At 43.1% G+C, this 12,185-nt stretch overlaps 1 protein-coding gene across 1 annotated transcript in view; it reads left to right on the forward strand.

The window, feature by feature from the left end:
* PAXBP1 (PAX3 and PAX7 binding protein 1) overlaps positions 1–12,185 on the forward strand; it is a 275,602-nt gene that overhangs the window by 151,050 nt on the left and 112,367 nt on the right. The window contains exon 13 of the mRNA XM_029603577.1: positions 5,103–5,224. Within this exon, the coding sequence (XP_029459437.1) occupies positions 5,103–5,224 (122 nt within the window). The remainder of the gene's footprint in view (positions 1–5,102; positions 5,225–12,185) is intronic.

The following is a 12,185-nucleotide window of genomic DNA, read 5'->3' on the forward strand; positions in this document are numbered from 1 at the left end:
TTTTTGCTCTGGTTCCCGCATGGTGGTGAAATTCAAAATGGCAATGTCTGGGCGTTGCGGGGAGCAGCGGGTGATTTTGCTGAACTTGGGCCTCTGATATGTGAGAGGGAGGCGGTGAGGGCCATGCCAATGTAGGGGTCAAAAGAAAGAAGCAGTTACAGCCTGCAGGTGCTGGCTGTCAGGCAGACGTACTTAGAGCAGGATTGGTGGCCATTTTAGAGGCTGTCCTCGCACAGCAGGACATTTATGGAGGAGGTCTCCATGGGTTCTCCGATGCTATTTACTGCCGAGTGGGGAGGGGGGGGACGACTATAGAGCTCCATTGTCTGTGGCAGGGGTCTCTTCTGATTAGCGCAGTGAGAAGGAGGAGCATTTATTCCTAGAGCTTGTGCTATTAATGCACAAAGTCTTTTTGGTTGAAGAAAGGTACTGTTTCCAGTGGTTCTGTTGCCAAAAGGAGTTCCTTTGGGGGTTCTCTGCCTATGCCTCATCTCAAGAAAGAGGGTGGATTAAGATCCCTATTTAGGTATAGATTCAGGGGGTGGGGGGTGGGGGAATCTGGAGATAACTTTCTAGAAATGTTCCCTATAGACCTTCCTAGAAATAAGGACGAGGAACCTCTGGAGGGAAAGGAAGATTCCAGTTGCAGATGGAGATGATCCCAGAGTGGTCCATCTATTTAGACAGAGATATTGTCAGCCATGATTGCTCAGGTTGTGGCATAATTAGGGATCAAGGAGAGCAAGATGGAATCCAAGCACAAGGGGGAAGATCCCATTTTGGATGCTCAAAAGATTCCCCCTAAGACCTTCCACTTTAAAGCCTTGGTCTTTAAGATGTAGGATGCTCTGGAGGTTGGGAGAGCCATGGCAAAGTTGTATTCTCTTCCTGAAGATACTTTGCAGCTGTCTTTAATTTGCCAAGGGTGAAAGCTTTAATTTCAGCTATGACGCAGAAAACCACAATATCGATTGAGGGTTTGGGGCGCCTAAGGATTCTCAGGATCACAAGATGGAACTTTATCTCAAGATGTTGAAGTGTCTGCTTTGGCACTCGGGGCAGCGGTGTGTAACAGTTTTGTGGCTCACTCTGGGTGCAGCAGATTCCAGTGGAGGATTCTGAGGTGTGTGTGTCCGAGAAAGAGGCAGAATGCCTGATTTAGCCTTTATTGTGGATGGCTTGTATGATTTGGTATGGACTTTGGCTAGAAATGTCAGTGGTCTCAGCACGTTGATTATTGTGACTGCATAATTGGAGTGCAGGTAGGTGGTCCATGTCACAGCTGGATATTCTTTCAGCTGCACATGGGTGAGTCTAAAACTCACAAGTTGCCAGAAGATAAGCCCAAAGTGAACTAGAAGTCATTTTCTAGCAGACAAAAATGTCATGCTCTGGAAAGAGTTCTTTATCACAGCACCCGTATTCAGACAAGTCACAGTTCTTTCACAGAAGTAAGAAGAATACACAGCAGAACTGGAGGCCTTAAAGGCTCCCAATGAGATTCGGTCGGTCCACTCTGTCGTGCATATTGGAGCCGCTTATCCCAGTTTGACTAGGAGTGTGGACCAAGATGACAACAGATCAGTGGGTCCTGTCTGTAGTAAAAGATTGCTACACCTTAGAAATTGGTCTCTTCATGCGCCTCACAAGAAAAGAGGCAAGTGGTGTCGTCCACCTTGGAACGCCTCCTTGTAAGCGTGGTGATCCCTGTCCCGGAAGTCAAAAGGGAGTGTTAGGTATTACTCCATTTACTTTATGGTTCCAAATGAGGAGGGAATAACTCAACTGATAATGGCTCATTGACTGTTTGAGAGTCCCCGTTGTCCTATGGAAACTTAGTTCTGTGATTGCAGTGGTCAAGAAAGGAGTATTTCTGACTTCCTTGGATCTATAGGAGGCTTACCTGGATATCCCTATCGCCAAGGAGCATCAGGGCTTCCCAGATTTGAGGTATTAAACAGGCATTTCCAGTTTCAGGCATTCCCTTTTGGTCTGGCCATGGCTCTATGCTTGTTTACCAAAATGATGGTGGTCATGGGGCATCTTTGCGCCAGGAAGGTGATCTGGTGCACCCTTATTTGGATAATTGGTTAATTTGAGCAAAATCCGAATGTTGTGTGCTCAGTCTATTGCAGAACCTGGGTTGGGTGTTCAACTTTGCCAAGAGGAAATGGAGCCCATCCCAGAACTTGGAATATCTGGAGCTCCCTTTGAGATGAGCACAGGCAAGGTGTTTCTTATCACCAAAAAACAAAAATGGTTGAAACTTCAGGTGCAGCAGCAATTGCAGATGAGACTTCCCGGAGTTTGTAATTATCTACAGGTGCTAGGTTCCATGGTATCTATGCTGGATCTGGTCCCCTAGGTGTCGATGCATATGAGGTCATTGCGAAAGTGCTTCTTTCATGTTGGAACCCTATGTCGCAAGATTTCAATATTGGGCTGCCTCTTTGGGGAACACCAGGTGCAGACTTTCCCAGTGGCTGTTGCAGGATAAATTGTCAAGGGGAATGGAATTGGAAATTCCGGTTTGGGTGATGGTGACAACAGACACCAGTCTGGCAGACCTGGGGAGTTATCTTTTAGGGACAAACAGCTCGGGGGGGGGGGGGGTCTCTGGCAGAGGCCTCCTGGTCAATCAATTGTTTGGAAACCTAGGCAATCAGAATCTTCTTTTGCTTGATTAGAGGCAAGGAAGTGAGAGTGCTGTCACAGTGTTACAGGGGTGGTGTGGGGTGGAGACAAAGAACCCAGCAGTTTCCTTGGAAGCTGGAATGTTGCTAAGTTAGGCCAAAAAGCATGTGAAGATTCTCTCAGCTTCTCATGTGCCCAGGGTGGAGAATGTGCAGACAGATTTTCTGAGTACACACAGACTAGATCCCGGGGAATGGGAGCTAGCAGGAGGAAGCATTCTTTCATCAGATCCAAGTGGGGGTCTCCTCAGATGGAATTGATGGCTTCAAGTCAGAATGCCAAGGTGCCAAGTTTCTTCACTTGGAGACAAGAGTCTGAGTCGGAGGGTCTTGATGCTCAGGCTTCGCCTCAGGAAGTTCTTCTGTATGTGTTTCTCCCTTGGCCATTAATAGGACAGATGATAAGGTGAATAGAGAAGCATTGAAGTCCAGTGATTCTGGTTGCTCCAGAATGGCCCAGGCACACCTGTGGTTTGTGGATCTCATAAGTCTCATGGTAGACGGCCCTTTACGTTTGAATTATGTTCCCAGGCTAATATTTCAGTGTCTGAGCTGCTTGAATCAGGCGAATCGTTTTTATCAGGCAAGTTAAAGCGTATTCTGAGGAGGTCATTACCACTTCTTTGCAGGCCAGGAAGAGATCTACATCAGTGACTTATGTACGCATTTGGAAGGTGTTTGAGTCTTGGTGTCAGACAGGGCTCTATCCACTTTAAGGCTTCCATTCCAGAAATACTCATTGCAGAAAGGCTTGCAGCAGGGTTTGGCCTTGAACCTTCTGAAGGTGCAAGTAATGGCATCCTGTTACAGGGGCAAGGTTCATGGTGGGTCTATTGATTTGTTTCTGGATGTGGCCCATTTTCTGAAGGGCAAGAAGCATTTATGGCCTCCTGTTAGGCTGGTTACAAATGTGAAATTTCAATCTAGACCTGAAAGCTTTGTATAGGCCACCCTTTGAAACTATCAGCACAGCGTTTCTGAAGGATCTTACTCTAAAGGTTGTATTTTTTAGTGGCTATTTTTTCAGCGAGGTGTATTTTGGGAACTGCAAGCTTTATCGTATAGGGAACCTTTCCTTCAGTTTATGGAGGATGGGAGTCTCTATTTATATGGTGCCTTCCCTTTTGCCTAAAGTGGTTTTGGCATTTCATTTCAGCCAGTCAATTGGGTTATCGGCGTTTAAGAAATCGCAGAGCCTTTCGTCAGAGCAGGATCAAGACCTTCATGTGCTAGATGGCTGTAGGATTCTTCCTCAGTATCTGGAGTTCACAAATAACTTTCACATATTGGATCATCTCTTTGTGCTGTTTAGTGGCCTAGGGCAGAAAGCATTGAAGGCCTCTCTTGCTAGAAGGATTAAAGTGATTGCATCAGTTTACATTTGCCAGGGTTTAGAGGTACTAGGTAGTCTTGAAGCCCATTCCACTAGGGCTCATGTGTCATCTTGGGCCGCGTGTCAGCTGGTCTCTCTTCAGGAGATCTGTAGAGCGGCCACATGGTCCTCTTTACATGCTTTTGCCAAGCACTACCAATTAGATTTTACTGCGCCAAGCACAGAGGTGTTTGCAGAGGTGTTGAGCGGGTCTTGCAGATTTCTGCCCAGTTTAGCAAGACTTGTGTACATCTCATGTATCTGGACTGTTCTGGGGAATAAGGAAGGGAGAGTCTCACCCTTGGATCCTGAAGGCCACTCTTTCTGGTGTACATTTTGGTGATAATATAATAATTTTTGCTTCTAGCATTTAATCCTTCTTGGAGAAGGGTGTTGAAGTTGTTTTCACTGAATCCCCTGCTCGTGGGAGGTTAGGGAGTAGTTGTATTTGCTTTGTCAAACAGTTTGTTTATTTTACAAATTTATATGCTGCAAATCCAAAGATCAGTATCTCACAAGATAACATACATAATTTATAGCAGTTACAAAATTAACAATAGCATAAAATAGTTTTTAAAAACTGCAGATGGCACAGTAGCTTGAGTACCACAAGAGCAGCTTCGTTTATTTTTTTGTTTTGTTTTGTTTTTTTCTCTGTCTCTAACTGCTGGTAGGAGAGAACAACCATTGCATCTGTACTACGTTGGTGGGGCTCAAGGAAAGAAAATTATCAAGTAAAAATCAATTTTTTCCATATATATGTTTAAGGGTTTGTGGCTTTGGATGCACTCTGCAGAGCCAAGCAGACATTATTATTGTTTGTTGATTTCTCTGGAGTACCCGACCATAGCAATGAGAGCCAGGGAGCTGATGGCTGCTGCGGCAGAGCATGGGAAAAAGGAAAGAGGCTTTATAGGAAATTATAAAACTAAACTGTTAAAATATGGCTAGAATAGTCACTATAGAGTTCATGAAAAGTGATCTGTAACATAATGTATAACATACATAAAAATAAACCTGCTGCACTTTAATTTTAGGAATAGCTGAAAAAGTGTGGGATCCTTTCTCAACAACGCAAACATCCAGAATGGTAGCATTTACATACAAACTGATAAATGGATATCCTTCTGTTGTAAATGCTGAAAACAAACACACTCAGGTATGATTTTTGTCTTGTTACTGTGGATCTAAATTTGTTTATGGCCAGCAGTGAGGGATATAGTACCAACACACTAGAGCCTGTGGCTATTACTGTCAATTTGAACACTATTGCAAGATGCTGTTCTAGGATAGAAAAATTCTGCGCAACCATTCTGTGCCCCAGGATTGAAACAGCTCACAAGACTTTCTGAACTTTTAATGACTATATTAGGAAGCTCAGGATCTGATGTATGCACACATCAAAGAATGATTCCTTATTGATCTAATTTCATTAAATCAGTGATGGGGAATTTGACTTGTGTATCCGAAGTTGTACACTTCACCAAATCATCTAGCAGTTAAGAGAGACAGATTGGTAACTTGATGATGATAGATGCATGACACTTTTGACTCTTCAATTCAAAAAGTTCTCCATTGAACAGGCATGAATTAGTCATTATACATGAGTGATGACATCCAGCAGCATCCACATTGACCCATGCGTCAGAGCTCAATAAAGACTCTACTGAGCCAAACAGTTCAATAAAGTGACAATAAAAGCCAGAAAGATACTTGTCTGCATAGGGTGAGGAATGGTCAACAGAAAAAGGATATTGCCCTTCTATAGGTCCTTGGTGAGACCTCCTTTGGAATACTGTGTACAGTTCTGGAGACCGCACCTTTAAAAAGATATAAACTGGTTGGAGTCAGCCCAGAGGTTGGCTACTAAAATGGTCCATGGTCTTCGTTGTAAAGCATATGGGGACAGACTTAAGGATCTAAACATGTATACTCTAGAGGAAAGGCGAGATAGAGGAGATATGATTAGAGACATACCTATAAGGTTTCCATGCACAGGAGACAAGCCTCTTTAAACAGAAAGGGGGCTCTAGAACCAAGGGGGTAGACTCGAGTAATCTTAGGAAATATTTCTTTACTGAGAGGGTAGTGGATGCATGGAACAGCCAGTGAATGTGGTAGAGAGAAAAACAGTATGCAAATTCAAGAAAGTATAGGATAAACATAGGGGATCTCTAAGGGAGTGATGGGAATTGTAAAACTGAATTAATTGGATGGGCAGACTAGATAGGTCATACGGTGTTTTTCTGTCGTCACGTTTCTATGTGCAGGAATTCCCACACGTGCACTGCCTCATTAGCTCCTTAGTCTTTCTTCTTCCAAGCTAATGCATGGATGTATCCTAGTCTCTCATTATTTTCCTCTTCATCCAGTCAGACCAGTTCTAGATGAATGAATGGTTTATGACTACTGACCAGCAGCTGGAGACAGAAATTAACAGGTTCGCTGATGTTACCCTTATATGCATCTGTGCTGAATTTCCAGCAGATGGTAGGCAAGCATCCCATGCTGTGGACTAGGGCCTGGTTAGGCTGAGTAAGAGAATATTTTTAGAGGGCAGCTCTAGTGGTGAAATGCCAGTCCTACCTCTCTCAGGTGAGCATAGCCCCAGGGAAGAATTGTTAGTCTTAGGTAGCACATGAGGTGAAAGTGTAGTCTCCCTCCCTTGATTAAGCAGGGCCTAGGTCAGGGGTTTTGAGTTCAAGACTCGTCTTGAGGCTTCACATGCACACCCCTATCAGCTGGCCTCTTTAAAAAAAAAAAAAAAAGTCTTTCTTTTCCTGGCTGCTATGCTTAAAGTTTGTTTAAAAAAAAAAAAGACAAGGCAAATTGAAAGCACAGAGCAGTTAATATCAAGGATGCACTCTGCAGAGCCAAGCAGACATTATTATTGTTTGTTGATTTCTCTGGAGTACCCGACCATAGCAATGAGAGCCAGGGAGCTGATGGCTGCTGCGGCAGAGCACGGGAAAAAGAGTGCACTTTGCATCAGTTGTGGCACTCACAGGCAGCAGGCTTGGGGGAGTGTCAAAATTATGCTGCATTTATTTGGAGAGTTCCATGGCAGGAATGACACCATTTTAGGTGTGCAGGATGCTGAGAGGGAGTTGGAAGAGCATGAGCCAATGTTAACGTTAGAGGCAATAATCTTTTCCCTCAATTGAACCTATCCTCCTTGGCTTGGGCTTCATTGACCAAGGAGTTTGTAAAGTGTTTGCACCATGTGTTATGTACAGGGCAGATTTTAGTCCCTCAGGTCTTGCTGCTCATTTTCCAGAGGTAAAAAGAGATCCAGGAAAGGTGTGGATTTTGAAGTGAATGTATATGATGGCTCTGGGTCAGATGATTCCCTGGATGGTATTGGGAGCTTCAGGGACCTTAGCAGTGAGGGGTAGTTGGAAGAAGGCGAATTTCCCCCTGAGGGGCACAGTAATCTTTTTCATAAAAGGGAGCTCTTTGTTGATTTCCCAGACATTGAGAACTCTTAATATTGCAGAGAAGAATGAGGAACCTCTGCTCTATTATGGTCAGTATAAGAAAGCATTTCCGCTGCATAAGATGGTTAAGGACTTGATTGATCTGGAGTGGGTTTCCCCAGAAGCAAATTTTAAAGGCGTCCATTCATTGCCAAATTTATACCCCTTAGTGCCTCAGGAACAAGAGAGGCTTAAAGTTTCAAAATTTGACATACCAGTTTGTTCAGTTCCAAAATGGATAACTATTCCTGTGGAAGGCGGTGCAGCCTGGAAGGATGCATAGGACAGAAAAATTGTTGATGTTAAAGTAGGCCTTCAAAGCTTCCAGTATGGAAATGCAGATTACTATAATACAGCTGCATACTGCTAATTCAGAATTATGTTTATCTCAACATGTACAGGAAGAGTAGTTGAGAATTTGCTGTGAATCCTGTAGGATACTTCACACTTGGAGCCAGGAGTAGTATGCTCTTGGAGGATGCCTCCTTTAATTTGGTGCATATATCAGCAAGAAGTATGGCTTCCATAGTAGCAGCTATGGTTGTGAAATTGGTCAGCAGACTCTCTTGCTTCTAAGATCAATTTGAAGAAGCTTCCCTTTAAGAGGAAACTGTTTAGTGAGAATCTGTAAAAGATGGTCAAGTTTTGGGGTGATTCTAAGGTTCTGAGGCTCTCTGAAGACAAGCCTAAGAATATTTGTTTTGCTTGTGGCTCTAGCCCGTAATCTTTTTCAAGACACCAGAGCTCTCCTAGTGTGCAAAGGTCTCTGATGTTTGGCAAGTTCAAGTTCTTTTGTTCAGCAGAGAGAGGCAGAAAGGATGTGTCATCAGGATTGTCAATCCTGGAATTTCCAATGAGTTTTTGGGGACCCAGTCTCCAATTTAAGAGACTAGCAGTTGCCTGTCACAGTTTTATCAGGGTTGGGTCCAAATTACATGAGATCAATGGGTCTGATAGATAATACGAGAAGGTTCCCTTTCTATTTCAGATGCTTTATGGTTTCCCTTTGTTACTACGCCAGAAAGAGGAAGGCAATAAGGACCCTCTCCATCTCCTAGACTTAAAATTGCTGGTGCCAATTCCAAGGCTTCAATAGTACTTTTTTTTTTTACTATATTTCTATAATGTATATGTATGTGGTTCCCCAAAAAGAGGGTTGTTTTTGGCTGATTCTGGATCTGTGGCAGGTTGTTAAATTCCTCAGTGTCACACTTTAGAATGGATACTGAAATCAGTGCTAATGGCAGTGAGGCAGGGAGAGATTTTAACCTCTTTGGATGATATAGCAGCTTATCTGCATATACCAATCAGGAAGGGTCATGAAAAGATTTTGTTTTCTATTTGTATTTATTAAAGTTTCTTAATCACTACGTGCAAAAGCTCTGAGCGATTTAAAAAAAAAAATAAACATACATAAATACCTTGAATGGAACACAACAAAACTTAAAGTATGAGGCTATTTAAATGCCCAAAGTTCAACTTGAGAACTGGATCTTAATGTTAGGGCATTAGTTTAATGAATGCTTGGTTCATCAAAAACGATCTTAGTGCTTACTTAAATGTTTTAGAACACTCCATAAGTCTCAGGGTTGCAGGTATGGTATTCCCCATGGCAGGTGCAGCCACCGAAAAAGCACAGTCTCTAGTAGCCGATAGTCTTGCTGCTTGTACTTAGGCACTTCAAGAAGACCCCTTTCTTCTGACCTGAGGTGTCTGGTGGGTTGATATTCATAACAAAACATTAATCCAAGGCAGAGAAGAAATGCTGAGGAGTTTGAGTAAGAAGCAGTATCTTAGATTGAACCCTAAAACGAACAGGTAACTCTTGAAGATAGTGGAAGGTCGAAGTAATGTGGGTAGTGTGCTTAGTTCCACTGACCAGCCAGAGTTAAGAAGTAATTGAAGAGTCAGGGAGCCCAAGGTAGATCGTGTTGCAATAATCCAAGATGGAAAGCATTGATGCTTGAACAACTAATTTGAAATCGTCCAGTTGTAGAAGATTCTTCAGGCCATGGAGAACTCTAAGTTTGAAAAAGCCAATTCTAGTCACAGTCTTTATGTGATGCTTTGTAGTGCTAGAATGACTTTTTCAGTTTCAAATCTTATCTTTTGTTTGGCTACAGCCCCACAAATGTTTTGAAAGGTGATAGTTGTGGTGGCAGTGATACTATGAAAGGAAGGAATCCTAATGCACCATTACCTGGACAATTGGCTCATCAGAGCAAAGTTGAATCAGAGAGTTTTGGCCACCAAAAGGAGGTGGAGTTATTGCAGGTGTTGGGTTGGGTAGTAAACTTTTCCAAAAGCAAGTTGCTACCTTCTCAAACTCTGGAGTATCTGGGAGCTCTGTTTGACACGTTCTGTATATTTGGTGCAGCAAGCCAGCTGTTGAGATTAAGAATTCAGTGGTATGAAGTTATCTACAACATCTAGGGCCCATGGTGGCAGCATTGGATCTAATTCCCTGGGCAAGAGCGCATCTGCAGCGACTTCAGAAAGCCTTGTCCAGATGGGATGCTCATTCTCTGGATTATTGCATGAGGCTTCTGGTACCAGATCAGGTCAAGCAGAGTCTGCGATGGTGGATGTTACAAGAATTTGACAAGAGAGCACTGTTCCCTTTAAAGTGTGTGCATGTGCATGCACATAAACAAAGACTCTGGACCCTGCACACATAGTAGAGCAGCGTGTGCACAATCTCCTCTCCTGTTGGATTACTGCCAGACTTTTTAATTCTGTACTACAAGGAAATTATTGCAGTGAAGATTAGCAAGTTGTGAATGGAACCCATCCTGCTTGCAGTGAAGATCAGTAGGCCTGGCAAAAATCAGCTGGCTGTGAGCAGAGCCCATCCCGCTTATGGTAAAGATCAGCAGGCCTGGCAGCCTCAGGCAGAACCCATCTTGCCCATGGCCAAAGAAGTCAAGAGAAGGCCCAGTGAGAAGCAGCAAAGTTTGTGAGCCTGTGTGAAAGAGAGGAAGTGTACCTGTGAGGGTGCCTGTGTGTATGTTACAGAGAGAGAGGAAGCCTGTGTGAGGGAGTATATATGTGAGTGAGAGATTGGTATGAGTGAGGATATGTGTGAGAGAGGGATTGTGTGTGTATCTGAGAGAGAATAAACGTGTATGTAAGAGTGTGTGTGTATGTGTAAGGGAGCCAATGAGAGTGAATGCATGTCTTATAAAAGTGTGTGAGGGGAGCCGGTGAGTGTGCACATGCAGGAGCCAGTTTGTGTGATTAAGCCTGTGACTGTGGTGAACCATTAATTCCATCCATCGTATCCAAGAAACAGACTGAACATGGGGCTTGGTTTGGATTCTACATCAAATAGACTTGGACTTTAAAGCTCTGTTCAGGAAGGCAAGATGTTATTCTCATATCTATGTAGAAGCAAGAGTTTCATTATGCTTTTAAAAATATTTTGCTAAAATGTTGATTTTTTTTTTCTAAGTATTAGTAAATGCAAGATTAAATAATTGCTATTTTCTTAAGGAAAAATTGGTTCATTTTGTAAAAGAATGTATTCAAACTTTATGCTCTGTTTTGCTGAGCAATAAAATAGGAAACAGCACTATTTTTATTCAGGCATACTTTGCTCATTGCGCACAAATTTTAGCTTAGCTTATAAAAAGTTGTACGAAAGAAAATTTTTATGCACACAGCCTGTCAAAAATTAGAGGGAACATTGCAAGAGGGGTGGATCTCAAGCTTCCAGATTGGAGTACTGTGACTATGGACACCAGCCTTTTGGGTAGGAGAGTGCATTGTCTAGGTCAGGCTGTTCAGGTTCTGTGGTCAGTAGAGGATGCTGGCTGGTCCATCAATCATTTTTAGACCAAAGCAATTCACTTGGCTTTCCTAAACTTTGCATCCCTTATCAGGAGCTAAGCAGTCAAGGTAATGTTCGACAATGCCATAGTAAAAGCGTCTTTGAATCATCAAGGCGGCACCAAGGCTTAGTAACTTGGGATCTATTCATTTTAATGTTTGGGTACTTGCGACTTGGTTGGCCACTATTGGACATAGGATACTGGGCTTGATGGACACTTGGTCTGACCCAGAATGACATATCTTATGTTCTTAGGTGTCAGAGGAGATGGATTTGCTGCTGAATTGGGCAGAAAAGAATCTGGAGATGTTATCAATCTTGCACATAGCAGGAATGTAGAACATTTAAGATGGACTTTCTCAGCCACAGTGAGGTCTATTCCACAAAGTGGTCACTGTCTCAGGTGGTGTTCATGCAGACGGAGGACAAATGCAGTGTACCAATAATGGATCTCATGGCGACCAACAGGAATGCAAACGCGGAAAGGTTTTACAATAGAAGAAGAGAAAAGGGGTGTCAGATCTGGATGCCTTGATCCAGCATTGATTTCCAGAAGCGGGCCCCCAGAATGGTTCCCTCCATTGCCATTGATAGAATTGTTCAGAGGATTTTGAGGCACCAGTTCTAGTGGCCCCTGACTGGCCAAGGTGACCCTGGTAATGAAATTTTGTCAGACTGTTGGATAAAAGTCCTTTGTGGCTTCCGCAGTAAAGAGATGTATTAATTTTTTTATTTGTAAGTTTCTTATATACCGAAGTATTGGTGTTGGCCTTCACTCCGGTTTACATTTACAACAGCAAACTACAGTTAAATCA

This window comes from Rhinatrema bivittatum, chromosome 5 (genome assembly GCF_901001135.1).
Source record: "Rhinatrema bivittatum chromosome 5, aRhiBiv1.1, whole genome shotgun sequence".
NCBI classification, from domain to species: domain Eukaryota; kingdom Metazoa; phylum Chordata; class Amphibia; order Gymnophiona; family Rhinatrematidae; genus Rhinatrema; species Rhinatrema bivittatum.